This window comes from Dipodomys merriami, unplaced genomic scaffold, assembly GCF_024711535.1.
Source record: "Dipodomys merriami isolate MVZ:Mamm:240054 unplaced genomic scaffold, mDipMer1.0.p SCAF_97, whole genome shotgun sequence".
Taxonomy (NCBI): domain Eukaryota; kingdom Metazoa; phylum Chordata; class Mammalia; order Rodentia; family Heteromyidae; genus Dipodomys; species Dipodomys merriami.
The window spans coordinates 1,432,716-1,449,438 of NW_027206590.1; the positions used below are offsets into that span (position 1 = coordinate 1,432,716).

Consider the following 16,723-nt stretch of genomic DNA (forward strand, 5'->3'; position numbering starts at 1 on the left):
TGCAAAGGTCCTGTGGTATTCTGGCAAAAATGAAAGCTTTTGCAAATTGGCCAGCTATGAGGAAGGCAGAGGAGCCCAGAGGATGCTTGCAGGGGAGATCAGCAGTGCCAGAGACACACAAGCCTTGTGGAGATTTTGACCTTGGTCCTTCAGGCTCATGGGAAGCCACTGCAGTATCGTGAGGAAAAGCACGTCAGCATACAATGCACCTTAATCTGTCTCCGCAGGAGCAATGCAGTCCTACACGTGGTCTCTGACATACACGGTGACGACGGCTGCTGGGTCCCCAGCAGACAACTCCCAGCAGCTGCCCTGTATGAGGAGCACCCACGTGCCTTCTTCCTCTGCCACGCACAGGATACCAGTCTACCCCCACAGAGAGGAGCACGGGTAGGTGCTTTCCCGGGCTGCTGAGGTACCTGGCCCCATCTCATCTAATCCCACCACAACCACGGGGGGGGGGGGAGGCCAGGGGAGGGGGAGGGAGGGAAGTGGTAGTGGTCCCATTTTACAGATAAGGAAATAGAGACAGGGTTGGTCAAACTCCAGTGTCCCTACAGGTGACTAATGGAGGGGCCCCAGGGTGAGCATGTCCCATTGCAAAGCCCATGTTCTTCCCACCTCACCCCCCCCCCCCGCCTCCAACACCTCCCCTGCATGGCCTCTGGTTCACGTTGTGGCCTTCAAAAGCTTCATTCAGGCTAGGCACCAATGGCTCACGTCTATAATCCTACATACTCAGGAGGTTGAGATCTGAGGATGATGGTTCAAAGCCAGCCCGGACAGGAAACTCTGTGAGACTCTTATCTCCAATTAAACCTTCTCCTCAAAAAAAAAAAAAAAAAAAAAAGTGCTGGAAGTGGAATTGAGACTCAAGTGGTAGAGCTCAGACCTTGACCAAAGAAAGCTCAGGGACAGGGCTGGGAAGGTGGTTCAGTGGTAGAGCACTTGCCTTGAATGCATGAGGCCCTGGATTTGACTCCTCAGCACCACATAAGCAGAAAAAGGCTGGAAGTGGTGCTGTGGCTCAAGTGGTAGAGCACTAGCCTTGAGCTGGAGAGCTGAGGGACAGCGTCCAGGCCCAGAGTTCAGGCCCCATGACAGACAAAAAAAAAAAAAAAAAGCTCAGGGACAGTGCCCAGGCTCTGAGTTCAAGCCCCAGAGCTGACAAAAAATAAAATACATAAATAAAAATCTGCCTTTTGCTTTGTAACCCTGAATATATAAATCAAAACTTTACTTTTTGCAAGTCTTAGTAACAAAAGTTGCTGTGATGAATAAAGCACAATCCATTAAAAAAAAAAACAACAGTCCAATCTTTATCAGAAGGCACAGACCTGACCATTCTTTTTATTTCTTTTTCTTTCCGTGTGTGTGTGTGTGTGTGTGTGTGTGTGTGTGTGTGTGTGTGTGTGTGTGTGTGTGTGTGTGTGTGTGTGTGTGTGTGTGTGTCTTGGGGCTTGCACTCAGGCCCTGGGCACTGTCCCTGAGCTGTTTTGCTCAAGGCTAGCACTTTGAACCACTTGATCACAGCTCTATTTCTGGCTTTTTGGGGGTTTTTTTTGAGATGAGTATCATGGACTTTCCTACTTGGGCTGGCTTTGAACCAGGATCTTAGCCTCCTGAGTAGCTAGGATTGAAGGCATTATCCACCAGGGCCCTAATGGGTATTCCTGATGTTCACAAGAGATGCTGCCATGGGATGCAGGTAGTCTCATCTGCACTCCCAGGCCAGGTTCCAACAAGGCAGCTGTTGGATGGAGGAGGAGGAGGGGGAGAGGAAAACTCCTCAGGCTGCTTCTACAGTGGTGGTCTGGCATGAAGGAGCAGAGTGTAGACAAATGCCCCAAGCCTTGGGTTATGATTGATTTGTATATCCATAGCTCTCATGTCCCCGAGCTATCAATGGGGCAGACATTTAGAGCACTTTCCACACATTGAGAATGGCCTCTGAAAAGCTGTTTTAGAGATTTCTGAATCTGTACAGATGGCAGAAGAATCACCAGAGTGGCCATGGGTCTCTTTGCTGTAAGATATTACGGAGAGGCATGATAATAATAGGTTATGGTTTTAAAGATCATCACCCTTGTGCTCTCTAGAATAACCCTGCCTGCCATTGTTGCAAATGCAACAAACAGGTTGTGAGTAGCCGGAGAGCACACTGCTACAAAGTGGGAAAGCCTGGCTTAGAACTGGGGCCTCGGACTCCAGAGCAGCCATCCCAGTGTTTCCCCCAGAAATGGGGGAAAACACACATCCTTGTCCATAGTGGCCAAGCAGAGGCCTCAGTACGGCAGAAAACCCAAATCCTAGAGCAGTTTCTTCTCTTCTTTCCTTCCTCGACTTCAGGATATAATATGGGGCTTGGGACTGCAACAGGAAGGTTTCCAGCACGAGTTACGTTTTGCGCTGGGCTGGATTCCATCCCCTGAGTGCTCCAGCCCTGTCCCTGAGGGTACTGAGGGAGAAGGAAAGTCAACCTGGGGTTTAAAAACTGTCACAACAAGGCCAAAGTATGGAGGTGGTAGGAATCAAAACAAAGAAGGATGATGGAAGAGGCAGGGGGGAGGAGGGAAGAACAACAACAGCAAAAAGGGTTGATTTTGTAAAGTTGTCAGACTGACTTGTTCTCCCAGTTATGACTCACGCTATGCAACATGCTCGCTGCGTTTTAGGTACACGGGAAGCTATAACTATGGGAGCTATGGCAACCAGCATCCTCACCCAATGCAGAGCCAGTATCCGGCCCTCCCTCACGACACGGCCATCTCTGGCCCTCTCCACTACTCCCCTTACCACAGGAGTTCTGCACAGGTGAGCCAGTGGGCCTGTTGGCTCCATGCACTTGTGGGCCAGTCCAGTTAATTGAACACAGTTAATAAGTCCTCTGGGAGACCATGTGTGACACCTGGTTCCCAAAGAGAGAACGATCTTTTCATCATTACCATTTCTGCCCTCCCCAGGGGAGCCCTGGCTTAGCCCTCAGTGGGAATCCCCGGTGGCTGGCCCAGTGGGCACTCAGCTGGCCAGAGATCACAAACCACCTCCTCTCACTTATCTGGGTAGCTTAACAGGTCTCTTTTTTTTTGGTCCTCTCCTCTGTTTGACCCTTCTCACTGGTCTACCCAACCCACCTAGAACCTTATCCAGAAGAATCCTCTGCAAATGGACAACACCCTGTGTCATGGACACTCAAGATGCTATAGCTCCTTGGGTTTCTCCCTATCTAACAAGCTGAACCAGCCCTCTGCTGCTGAGGTAGCCCCAAATCAGGGTTGTACCTGGGACACAAGTGTTAGGCCTTCTCTTGGTCTCGGACTCTGCCTCTAACTCCCTTCAATTCTGTATCCTGAATGTCTCTGCATCCTGGCCGTCTTGGCCTCAGCACAGGCCTTTGGCATTTCTAGCCTCTTTGTCTTTAAAGCCTGGCCCTGCCTCTGGCCTATCCCCTATACTTCAGCACTGACCACAGCACTCCCTCTCTGGCCCATCATTGCTTTCAAGGTCCAGATCAGTTCTTTCGCAGGTTTCTCATCACTGCTACCTCTCTAGCCTGTCCACTAACTTTGGAGGCCCCTTGACTTAGCTGTCCCAGCCTGTGCACAGTTGTCTTGTCAGCATGGGACTCTCCCATGTCTTTGTAGGCGTTGTTCCTCTCTTCCCGGGAGTTTTCTCCCTTATCATTGAGGACAAGCATCTCACAGCCGTCGTGGCATTTCCTGAGCTTCCTCCTGAGCCTCTCTTTGGGCCTCCTCTGTCACACTTTCTATAATGAGCTCAATTTCCTGTCGACAGGAGACCCCCAAGCTCCTTGAAGGCAACGAGTAAGTCTATATCCCCATGTTACAGGACATGGCACCCATCAAAAAGATCAGCTAACTTTCCCTGGCCGCTTAGCATATGCCAGGCTCTGCACCAAGAGCTTTCCACATCCTTTAGATAATGCTTACCAAAGAGGAAGTGAGACTCAGAGTAACTTGCTAGAGCACTGGAACCTTAGGCAATGTGACTCCTGTGCAGGCTCACAAACACACCCTCTGTGGCCAATCTGACATGGCCTCACTGCTTACTGGGCAGAGGAACCTATGGAAGGAGCCATCAGCACAGCCCATGGTGTGGTAAAGCAGAGAATGCTTGTTTTAGTCTACAGGCACAGGAAGCCATGGCGGCATTTAAGTCAGGGAAGGGCAAAATCAGAGCTATGTGTAAGAAAGAGAGCTCCCAGGAATCCCAGAGGATGATCCAGAAAAGATTGGCAGAAGCAAGGAGTCCTGCTCCAAAGCACTTGCAGGAGGCTAGGAGAGAGGCTGCAGGATGGAGGCTAGGCCCCACATTGCATCAGCTGTCAGCATACAGACTTGCCTCACAGGGAGGGCACGGAGGAGAATGTATCCACAATACTTGGGCACTCAGGGCAAACAGGTGTGTGTTTTGATTTCCATCTCAGTACCCAGGGGAGCCCTAGTTTAATCCCCAGACAAGCCAAGAAGTTGATTCCACTAAACCATTACCTAGGGCATTCATTATAGGTCTCCACCTGCGTCACACATAGATGCCAGCTCCGTAGGTGCTGCCTCTCCCGAGAGCAGAGTCTGTGCTGCTCCCCGGGATCTGTTGCATGACTCAGAATGATTGCCATGGCCCTGGAGCACACTCTAGGTAGCTCGTTCATTTATTCATTTGCTCATTCATTCCTTCCTCGTATTGTTTCTGGGGGCCCACTGTACACAAGTATGGCCCCAGCCCCTGAGAATACAGTGGGGAAGGAGGCAGAGGCAAGCTTGCTGTGGGAGCAAGAACCTGCATCCAGCAAGAGACAACAGCACCAAGCCACAGGCCCAGGCATTATCTTCTCTCCTTCCTTACTCGCCCCCAGGAAATTTCAAGAGCTGGTTTTCAGGGATGATATTTTTAAAGCCATTGCCATAAAAAGCATGCAGACCCTGGTGATCAAAGACAGGTCTGCAGTTGTGGAAGACACAGTAGACCCTAACCGGAACACCATCATTTAATAGCTGGTCTTCATGGCAGGGCCCAAAGACTAAGCCAAGGTCCACAGAGGAGCCCTCTGTTTTGTGAAGGAGATGTGAAAGGCCCTAGGGGCTGTCTCAACAGCCTCTCCAACATCACGCCTTGTGATTCTCAGTCAAAGATTTCTGGCACCCTCTCATTACACGGTGAGGTGGGGGGGGAAGGGGAGGGAGAGAGAGAGAGAGCAAGAGAAGAGAGGAGAGAAAGAGAGAAATGCATGTATGTGCTGTACTTTATGGTACATGGCTTAGTCTCCATCTATAAAGTAAGGTGGGCAGAAATTAATTATCTCTATCTCTACCCAAATCAGTGGATGAAGTCAGTGTCAAAAATGTTACTTTCCTAAGGGAGGTCCTGTCTAAAGACAAAGGATCTTTAAAACACACACACACACACACACACACACACACACACACACACACACACACACACACACACACACACACACACACACACACCACTCATACAACAAACACTTTTCTAGTCACTTTGAAATAGACTTATTCAACTTCTGGAAGACTGCATTTTCCCTCCAGTTGTTAAACATGAGACTCAGCCTTAGATGACAGTGAAGCCATGTCATCTATGCAGTAAATAGCTTAAAGCACAAATTCAAACACAAATTCTCCAACTTTGAACCACAGCCCCAAAGCCTGTGACCCTGAAACTAACTACCCTGCTCTGGAGAGCAGAAGCTAATCTCTACTGCTACTCTCAGTAAGTATCAAGTTATCACAGAGATAAAGCATATACCCCAGATACCTTATTTCCTTCTTTATGAGTGCTTTGGTCTAAGAGAGAGAGTACAGGGGAAACCCCACTGCAGGGCTCATTAGTTTTAGCTTTGCGGAGCAGAGGTCAAGTTGCCCCATCCTGAGAAAACGAATATCACACTCTACTATAGAAGACTCACTGGGGAAAACCATCCGTCTGAATTGAAAGGAAAAAAAAAATCACTGACAGGTAGTTAAAGAAATGCACTTGTTCATCAGCACCAGAGTGACTTTTGCAAATTATTTTCTGTCAGATTGCTTTATGCATCCCAGCCTTTTATGCTGGAAGTCATTTTAACTTGTTTTTCATATATATATATATATATATATATATATATATATATATAAATAAAATGTGTGTGTATATATATATGTATGTATATATATATATATATATATATATATATATATATATATATATATATATATATATATATATATGCCTGCCCTAGTTGGTCCTACTTGGTTGCATACCACCACCAACTTCTGGGTAATGCAAAGAAAGGTACTCCTCCCAGCCCTGCTTGAATTCTTTTCACTTCTGAACTACTGGATGGAAACATTTCTGAGCCACATGTCCATGGAACCTCAGCCCTATCAGCAGCCATGAATGTGCATTGTAACTCTAGAGTTCAAAGCAGTTTGATTAACTGGAAGTTGTATGGCTGGGAAATACACTTAAAGTGGACCAGAAGGTGGTAGTTCATTTCTCATCTTGATGGCCTGGATCCAACTTCATCAGCCAATCACCATCTCTCCCAGGTTTCCCAGCTGCCTGGTCTAAACCAATCCAGGGCCAGAGGTGCTAAATGTTTGCTTATGGTACTTCACTTTGGGGAGAGCATCTTGGGTCAAAGGGAAAACAAAACAAAACAAAACAACAAACCCCTAATGCTGCAGATTGGAGACTATAGGGGTTCCCTGGTTGAAATTCCAGTCATGCCTCGCATTAATTCTGCGCCTCAGTTTCCTCATCTGAAAAACAGGGACAATGATAGTATCTATTTAATGGAATCAAATGATTTCACTAAGGCTAGAGTAGAACTTGGCTCAGAGTTATGACTATTTGCATATATTATCAGGCTTTGTCACAGTTATAATATTGTATCTTGTATGATTATACATCATTATTCATCTCTGTCCTCTCACCATAGTAGACCTATGCAGGCAAGTACTAAGTGCTTACCATTAATATTCCCAGGGCCTACCACAGAGCTCAGGCCTTAGCGGTTACTCACTAAGTCCTTGTCAATGAAACCAAGGAATGAATAGTTCCTTATTTTGACACCAACTTGCCCTGTGACCTCAAGCAGGTCATTTCCCTTCTTTCCATATCACCTGTAAATAGAGAGGCGGGACTATCAAGTCCATCACTAAGGCTTTTCCTGTCATTAATGGATCACCAGCCTATCCTCTGCAGAAAGGAAGAGTATTAACGGTAGCCTAATATGAGAGTTCTGTTTTATAAGTAGTCATTCTCTGAACACTGACCCTAAAAGTTCAGCAGATACAGACTCTCTGACAAGAGTTTTGGAGGGTTATGTCCTCTTCCAGAAGAGGCCAAAAGGAAACGTGCCTGGGGGCAGCCCCCTGGCAGTCTCTGGGTGCCGTGAGAACCGCCTTTCATAGGAAAACAGTTTGTACTCTGGCTTGGGCCACCTTTCACCCCTCACTTGAGTAGAGGCCCATTTGGTAAGGGGCAGGGATAAAGGACTCATTCTTTCCTCTCTGAGTGTAGGAAAGTCAGCCCCTGGTGTAGAGAGTCATTTCCCAAAATAGACTTCCTAATAGAGCTCCAAAGAGGCCAAGAGGCAATCACAGCTGAGATGGACTTATGCCATAGCTACTGGGCAGCAACTTTGTGTTCACACTAATGCACACACATGCACAAGGCTCACAAGCACCCCTCACACACTGGTCTCAAGCAGTGGTTAATTAGTGATTTATCTCCATTTTAAAACCAGCAGCAACAGCTTATGATCTGACCCACAGAATAGAAACTTCCTGTCATGGGTCCTCAACAAAAAGCGTCTTTATTGAAGCAGCACTTTTGGGACCCCAGGGTCTGTGCCCAGCTTTAGCGCCTTGAATGAAACCAGATGTACAGTGTGAAAGGTGAGGTGAGTGCCACAGACCAGCCTCTGCCACTCTCGGCAGACCAAATAGAAGCTCCATTGCTGGTGTTATTCACCAGGCCAAGGCAGCAGGCACTTTAACCATCTTGCCTTTCAATGGTCTCCTCACCATGGGGAAAACGAGTCACTGACTCATTTGCAATTAGCTGACCTAACAGGACAGAATTTTCCATGCTGGATTCAGTGGTAACAGAATTGTATTGTCACACTGGAGATATTTTGAGCCAATCTCATTTCCAGGCAAATTGCTCTTTAGAGTCTATGACACAACCTCTGGACACAGCTGCATGGAGGGTCCTTGACAAGGCACATAAAGAGCACTTTCTTAACTTCAGTGGGGAAGGAGCTCTGAACATTATTACATTTTACCTACCCAAGCTAAGGCCAGGAGGACTGCGTCGGGCAGAGCCAGCAGGCTGGGGGTCAAATGAGCATTACAGGGCAGGGGAAGAGGGGATTTGCTGAAAGTAGAAGATAGAGAGATGAAAATGTCTAGGGGTGCCTTTCCAAAAGAGCATCCCTTCTTCCTCTTATAGGATGCAGGAGTGATCGATCAAACCAGTTTACCAGTTTAGGCCAGTTGATGGACACAGGGGAATAGCTACCCTGAGAGTGGATTCTTAGGCCAGCTCCTCCACCAGTTGCTCATACTATGGCTCTAAGCATGGGTTCTAGTGTACTCAGTTATACAATAGGAGGTTTGTAGGACAGGATCTGGAAAGTTGTCTTTCTAGTAGTACTGCCCCAGTATCCATTCATCAAGTGTGGCTTAGCACCTGCTAGGTGCCAGGCAATATGCCAGTGCTGGGAACACAGCGTGAACATGACAGAGCCCCACTGGGAGCAGATGAATGTAAACCAGTGGAGACAGCTGCCAAGCAGGATGGCTAACAAGGACCCAGCCCCCAAACTGGAGGGTGTTTGGCTTCCTAAGACAGGATGTCCAGAAAAGTCTCTCAAGGGAGGTTAACGCTTGAGCTGAGATCGCCGGGGTGGTGAAAAGGCAGGTGTCCTGGTCCCGAAGGGTTCTAGGCAGAGGAAATAGGTCGACACCAGCTCAGGATGCTACCTAGGCCAGAGGTCAGCCAGAGCAAGAGCACTGGGGGTGAGGTGACATGCACCCCAGGCTGTCTTACCATTTTTGTAATAGTCAGTATTCCTTCATGCGATCTGTTCAGTACACCTGGGTTCCTATTCTCTTTGGGACTTAGAGAACCCCCTCTCCCAGGCCTGAGGACCCACCACCGCTCCACACAAACAGTGCCCTGTGGGGCTTCACGCCATTCAGCGCAGGGTTCTCAGCCAGTGTTTCTGATCTGATCTGAGATTATGAAAGCCTTGCTGTAAGCCTTGCTGTGCTGTCCGTGGTCTCCTTGGCAACAGCCCTTGGTCCTTTTCCCTTGAGTTCCCAGACACCACCTACGCCCTTCTCCCTCATTCCTAGTTGTGCTTTTGACTGCAGAGGGGCCATACTTTGCTATGTGAGGCACTGGGCCGTACCTAAAAGAGAAACTCCCATTACTTGAATTGAGATCCTTCTCTTCTGACGTCTGCATAGCTCAGTTTCTTCAAATACTTCAGGCCGGCCCATGAGCTTTCCCCTGCTTCCTTTGGGCATCTCTTCCAAGAGGCACAGTGGTCCCCCATTCCCTGGTCCATGTGGACGACAGGGAGCTGCCATTGTTGTCACAAAGCCCTTCTCCTGCTGTCTAGCCTTCAGCATGTCTGTCTCCCTCACAGGAGGCAGCCTCCCACCTAATCCCTTGGGGCTCCACTCTCCAACTGTCAGGGAAGACAGATGGAGAGCAGAAGAATTCACACATTCTCTCTCTCTCTCTCTCTCTCTCTCTCTCTCTCTCTCTCTCTCTCTCTCTCTCTCTCTCTCTCTCTCTCTCTCTCTCTCTCTCACTGCCTTTGCTATCCTTGTTGATTGGTTCCAGTCCTCATTGGGGTGGCCGTGGGCACAGCAAGGTCCATCTTTGTACAGACTGGGAGTTCTCACACGGAGCCCATAGCTCCTCCCCTTCCTCCACTCTGAGCAAACTAAAAGGGGCTTATTTGCATAGCTGTCTTGGTAACAGCAAAGAATGTAAGAGCAGCACCCACAGGCACTTCATTCACTCCCGAGTTACTTCTTTTACTCTTAATCCTTTCTGGAGCTGCCTTCCCCCTCTTCTTGTCCCCTAACACCTGTTCTTCTGGCCGGAATGGAAGCACCCACCCCTTGTCTCCTGCCTGGACTCATCTCCACGCCTCCCTCCAGATTTCACACCTACCTCAATAATTCAGCATTTCCTACTCACATTTCTTCAGGACTTGAGTGAATCTGAACAATTTTTCTCTAAATGATAGGCAGCTTTGAAGTGGCTGGCTTGCTTTCTTCCCCAAAGCCTGCTTTTCACGCTGCAGTTCATAATTGAACCCACTGTTTTTAAAAGTGACATTGTATGTTCTTTGGCAGCATTTTCTTGAATTGATGGACCAGGACCTATCACAACTACATAACTAAAACTGAAACCCACAACCACCTAAACCACACCTCCATATTTATGGGGCCATAACGTGGGCCTGTGTACACACATGCATGCAAGCACACAAGTGCATCCATGCATGTGCGCGCGCGCGCGCACACACACACACACACACACACACACACACACACACACACACACACACACACACACACACACACACACACACACACACACACACACTGGAATCTCCAGCGGGGTTATTTCTCCTTTGGGGGTTTGACTTCTCAAGCTATTGCAGTTCAGAAGCAGAAAGAGCTAGCGTTACTGCTTGAGTGAGCACACTAGCCAGACTTGGCTATGAAATCCCTTGCATTTCTCCTAATGATTATATCCTCAGACCAAGGTTTAATCATGCAGCAATTCCCTGAGTCCTAAGGTGCTATTCACAAGATTAACACCTTAAGAAATGTAAACTGTTGACATGATGGACAAAGGGTATGTACAACTTCAAGCTAATTGTAATTTTTGTGAAATTTCTTTTCCCCTCAACAAGTACCCTTTTAATAGCCCTACTGCCCGGATGGAACCTTGTTTGATGAGCAGCACTCCCAGGCTGCATCCTACCCCAGTCACTCCCCGATGGCCAGAGGTCCCCACAGCCAACACGTGCTACGCGAGCCCATCTGTACACTCCACGAGGTATGGAAACTCTAGCGACATGTACACACCCCTGACCACGCGCAGGAATTCCGAGTATGAGCACATGCAACACTTTCCTGGCTTTGCTTACATCAACGGAGAGGCCTCCACAGGATGGGCTAAATGACTGCTATCATAGGAATCCATATTTAATATTAATAATTAATATTAATAATAAACCCAATACCCTCCCTCCAGAAGACTATATCTCTATACATCATAACTCACGGGCTATTCCCAGACATCCATTTTCCTCATGTAAGGGAGGATGCTCAATATGGGATGGATAAACTTTAGTTCAGAAACAAGACTTAACTAAAAGTCAGCGGGACTGGGTTCCCATAAGCCGAGCCAGACTGGATTGTTTGTATAGAGCACTATGTTGAGCAGGCAAATCTGTGCCTTTGCCTTCTGTTCCATAACTTTGTGCCAGCAACCATTTCCTATAGACAACTTATTTCTCCCCTTGACAAAAGCTCTTTAGTCTTGAAGGAAGGATAGATACTGGAAAAGGAATCTGGTTTGTGTTCTCGGACGGGCACATAATTTACCAAGAGCATTCACCTGGCCGCCCGTCTGCCATTTCACTGTACAACAGACAGCCCTCAATGTTCCCCTGCCTCTCTTCTTCCTGGTGGTATCATCTCTGCTTCCTGGAGCACCAGGGCTCAATGGAGGTTTCTGGGAATGCTAAGCTCCCTGTTATACTTAGATTAGCCACAGTACCTGCATTGTCCTGGACTGTAAGCACTGTTTTGAGGGAAGGAAGAGGCCTGTTTTACATTTCCTAAAGTTGGCCGAGGTCTGTAGGGGACTGGTTCTTCTACATACAAGGAGTTGTCCCAAGTTTGCACAGTCGTTTGTGTCAGCAAAAGGCAGGAGAGGGTTTTGTTTTTGTTTCAAGCTCTGTGAGAATGTGGACTTAGGGCATTGAGTACCACACTTCAGCTCTGTTGTGTTAACTTTGGAAAGCTGGATGGACCAAATTTTCACTTACCAGGCACCAAGTGTGAATATGACTTTCACGGTTCCTTCATAAGACTATAATAATTTCCGACACTTTGATAGGAAAAAAATTTCAAAGTTGTGCCTTTGAGCCTATACTATACTGTGTATGTGTGGAAATAAAAATGTATTGTACTTTTGGAATTTTTTTTTCGTAGATATCTTTTTTTTGTCAGATATGTAGCAATTTGTGAAGTTTGTTTAGCAATTAACATAGGTTTTCTTTCTGTATTATAAAATGCACCAAGCAATTATGGTGGACCTATTACCCTATGGGTAAGAAATAAATGGAAATATGACATCGGATGTTTTAGCAATTGTTCTGTAAATAAAATCTTTGATCACACCACTCAGTGTGATAATCATGTCTACAGCTAAAATGGAAATAGTTTTATCTGTACAGTTGTGCAAGATATGAATGGTTTCACACTCAAATAAAAAGTATTGAGATGACCTGTTTCCCTTTCATTTTGCACTTGATATGACTCCCATAAGTGTATAAAATACAAATAACAATCTTAAGTACTCAGTGTGTAAGTCAGCAGAACAAAACAAAGTTGATCTTGTATACCTGCTTACCCTGTTCCCTGTCATCTTTCCTGTCATAGTAATCATTAAAATTTGGATAGGTCACACTTCCTGTGACCTATCCTACAGCCTGGCTAGGTTTGTAGGGGACCTGATTTTGTCCATACTGGAATTTTTCCTAAGCAAAACGCAGGTGCCTCCCAGCGCTTTCAGAAAATATTACTCTTGAACACCAGCATCATTAAGAGCTCTCCTGGTACTTAGTTTACTATGCTTTGCTGATCATTAAATGTAAAGATAGTTCAAATGCAATGCTTTAAATGCTGGTAAAAGTTCTAGAATAGTATTGTTCCTCTGTAGCATTGTATCTGTGTTTTGTCCAAATGTTAAGGATTGAGGACCTAAACAGCCAGAGACTAGTGCCTGCAATCCTAGCTATTCAGGAGGCTGAAACCTGGAGGCCCAAATTCTAAGCCAGCCTGGGCAGAAAAGTTTGATAGATTCCATCTCCAATTAACCAGCAAAAAGTAACACTGAAGACATGGCTCAAGTAGAGTACCAGCCTTGCAAGTAATGAGTCCCTGAATTCAAACCTTATATTAACACAAAAAAAAATTTTTTTAAAGAATATATGGGCTAAGAAAAATTCAGAGTCACAGATTTCCAGAAATGGCAGTAGGGATTGCATTAATTTAAAGGCATACGAATTTGACAATTTAATTTGTGTTTTTATAGATTTTTTTAAGCCAAGCTCTTACTTGCTCTTACATAACATATTAATAGCTGAAAAGTATTTTAAGATGAAAATTATTTATATATCATGCACAACATCCCTTTAAATATCTTTAGATTTGTGTTCTACAAAAATACATTTTAGATTCCTCTTAATGGTGAATCTTTTGTCCACAATTAGTTGGCTTCATATGACCAAAGCAAGGGAGAACAAGAAAGAAATTTCAGATTTGGTCACTATATAAAAAAGGATACCTCTCCCTGTTACTTTTACATCTATCTCAAAGCTAATGTTCCACAAATAAAAGGGTGTAGTAAGTCTAACTTTTGTCTTACTAAACAAAAAAAATTAATCACCAAATTTTCTATCCAGGAAGCAGGAACACAATAAACAACACCCACTCACAAGTGACAGTCACAAGCTCATTAAGTGCACAACTCATTAGGCAAGCAATAGTCACCATTAACAAGTGTCTGAGGGTGAGAAAATAGAGAGGTAGCTCCAGGAACTTTTAGAGGGAGAGAATGTATGTATGCCTCATCTTCACAGCACAAAAAAAACCAAGAATGGAGTGTCACCAGCCTGGCAGAAAATAAGGCAATTTGAAGACAGGTGTGCACAAGAATCATCTCCAGAGTGCAAGATACCCGTCTCTCAGGAGCTGACAGTACAATCTGTGTGTCCAATTGTTTTATAACCTTCAACTTCAGAACTGGGAAGGATTTGATGAGGCAAAGGCAGCGGCTGCTGTGAGCATATTATTCTAAGACATCCTTTTCTCTCTGCTGGTTCCTGGGCAGTCATCAGAATGGGAATGGACAAGGTCGGCAGCTGGGAGTAGGGCCAGTTACTTGTCAGAGGGGTTTTGGCAATAAAGGAATACTCCTCTCTTAGGGCTTTTTCTGAAAGGGATCTGCCAGCTTGAAACTGGCTGAAGTCATGAACAGCAGCCAGGATAGCTTGCCCACGTTGCAGGCCTGCGGTGTCCTTAGTAGCTATCCTGCTGTGTCTTTTGTAAGGCCTCTAGTAGTATATCCCAGATCTGGATTAAAAAGGAGTTTGTGGCCCCTAGAAAACTGCAACCCAGCCATAGATCAATCAAAATGGTTGGCATCGAGTAAACCCAACCTAAAGGGGCCAGGGTCTGAAATCGTGAGAAAACAATGGTCTCACCATCATGTAACTGTGGACGGGTTACTTCCCCACTCTGGACCTCACACTGGCATATTACCGTGTACTGACATCCCAAATCACAGCCTGTGTGCTGATGGACCAGAGCTGGTAGAGCTGGGTGAGGAAGGGAGACAACAGGGAAAAAGAGGGAATGGGCTGAAATTGGCAGAGGGGCAGTGATTCCCGGAGGCAATCACAGAGAGATGGTGCTGGCTCTACCAGTGGGGGAGGGGGGGCTGTCTAGTATGCAGACAGAAGTTCATTCCTGGGAGCTCAGTCAGTACATCTGACCATCACACAAAAGCCCCACTGCCCTTCTTGCCACTCTGGAGAGAGATCTTTTTCAAGTTTTTTCTTCCTTCAGAATTGTCCTTAGTATCCTTAAAGTCCTTAAATATCCTTAATGTCCTTAAAGTCCATCCAAGTAAACCAATGTATAACTAGAAAAGGAAGAGGAACTCTACCTCTCTATAGGATATTATCTGTCCCAACTTCTTGAACTTCTCAAATGTGCAAGATTTTAAAAACATAAAACCCTTGGAAGGTAGGGAATATGAAAATATGTTGCTGATTAAGTGAAAGGCTCACGGGGAGGGTTTGCCATGGGTTTTCTGGAGCTAAGAGGAAATGATATCTGAAGTTTAGTAAAAGTGGAGGGTTAGAATTCAGATCTAGGCTAGAGCCTCAAGTATGTAAATCATCACTATGTTACACTTAAAAAAGATAAACATACTGGTTTTAAAGAGAGGTAGAAGTCAAGTCAAATTCAGGCTCCACCAAAAATACATGCCATAGAAGAGACATTTCTGCTTTAAGTAGGATGGAACTTAAGAGTGAATAATTGAGCAGGGGCTCCAGTGGCTCACGCCTATAACCCTAGCTACTTAGGAGGCAAAGATCTGAGGATTGAAATTCAAAGTCATCCAAGGTAGGAAAGTCTATGAAACTCTTATCTCCAATTAACTGCCAAAAGGCTATGGAGGTATGGCTCAAGTGACTGAGTGCCAGAGAGAGAGAGAGAGAGAGAGAGGAGAGAGAGAGAGAGAGAGAGAGAGAGAGAGAGAGAGAGAGAGAGAGAGAGAGAGAGAGAGAGAGAGAGAGAGAGAGAGAGAGAGAGAGAGAGAGAGAGAGAGAGAGAGAGAGAGAGAGAGAGAGAGAGAGAGAGAGAGAGAGAGAGAGAGAGAGAGAGAGAGAGAGAGAGAGAGAGAGAGAGAGAGAGAGAGAGAGAGAAGAAACAGTACCCAGGCTCTAAGTTCAAGTCCCAATATCAGTACACACATGAAAAAGTAAATACTTGATGGGCAAGGCGAGCTGAGCATCAGTTTTTTTTTCTTTTTTCTTTTTCTTTCAAGCTCCCGAGGGGATTGTCACACTCAGCCAAGGTTGAGAAATACCTTAAAGTTCTACAACTCTGAACTGTCTATTCTCTGAGCCTGTACCCCATTGTTTCATTTTACTAACAGGCATCCAGTTTGTCCAGAGTGAAGAGCAGTCCCCTGTGCAAGATGGAGCAGTCCACAATTGTCTACACCATATGTTCTTAGCTGATGAATATTTCTCTAATTGTATTAGTCTGTTGGCCCTCCAGTCACACCATCTTCCTGCCACTTTGCCGCCTGCCCTTCTAACCTGGAACTTCTCTGCTCCAGTTCTTTGGCAGCCTTCCAAGCTCAGCCAGCTTGGACACAGTTCCCTGGGCCTTCCTCTTCTTCCAAGGAGGTCAGAACCTTTTGTGCTTTCTCAGACTCCTCCCTGAAGTTCTGCCCCCATTCCTCCTCCAGCATTTCACCTCACCCTCCTCCCCATCCAGATCTCTCACCCCCATATTTTGCTGCTACTGGTGTAGGTGAGGCGGAAGATGTGGGCCACAGAGTTGAAGAAAGAGCTGTTGCTAGGAACGGAGTGTGGGTGATGAGAGAGGGTGGGTGGAAGAAATAGGACTCCCCAGTTTTTACACCTGCTTTTTCTCATCATAAGTGCTTCAAGAGCTAAAACCAGTTGTTTTAAGATCTAGTATGAAAAAGCATGAGGTCTGGCCATGACAGCAGGGGTAAGAATACAAATTAGCTTCAGAAATAGATGTAGAGCTGATCTTTGGTATTTACAATAGTCTCCTAATAGAAAAGCAAAGCCTGACGTTTAAAAGAGCGAATTTTCAAAGAAACATCACAC

The 16,723-nt window shown here is 46.0% G+C and overlaps 1 protein-coding gene across 3 annotated transcripts in view; it reads left to right on the forward strand.

The window, feature by feature from the left end:
• Rfx4 (regulatory factor X4) overlaps positions 1-12,570 on the forward strand; it is a 143,122-nt gene extending 130,552 nt beyond the window's left edge. For all 3 annotated transcript variants that reach the window (XM_070014441.1, XM_070014443.1, XM_070014442.1), the window contains 3 exons: positions 228-390; positions 2,676-2,814; positions 10,967-12,570. In XM_070014441.1, the coding sequence (XP_069870542.1) occupies positions 228-390; positions 2,676-2,814; positions 10,967-11,239 (575 nt within the window). In that variant the 3' untranslated portion in view covers positions 11,240-12,570. The remainder of the gene's footprint in view (positions 1-227; positions 391-2,675; positions 2,815-10,966) is intronic.
• The last annotated feature ends 4,153 nt before the right edge of the window (positions 12,571-16,723 follow it).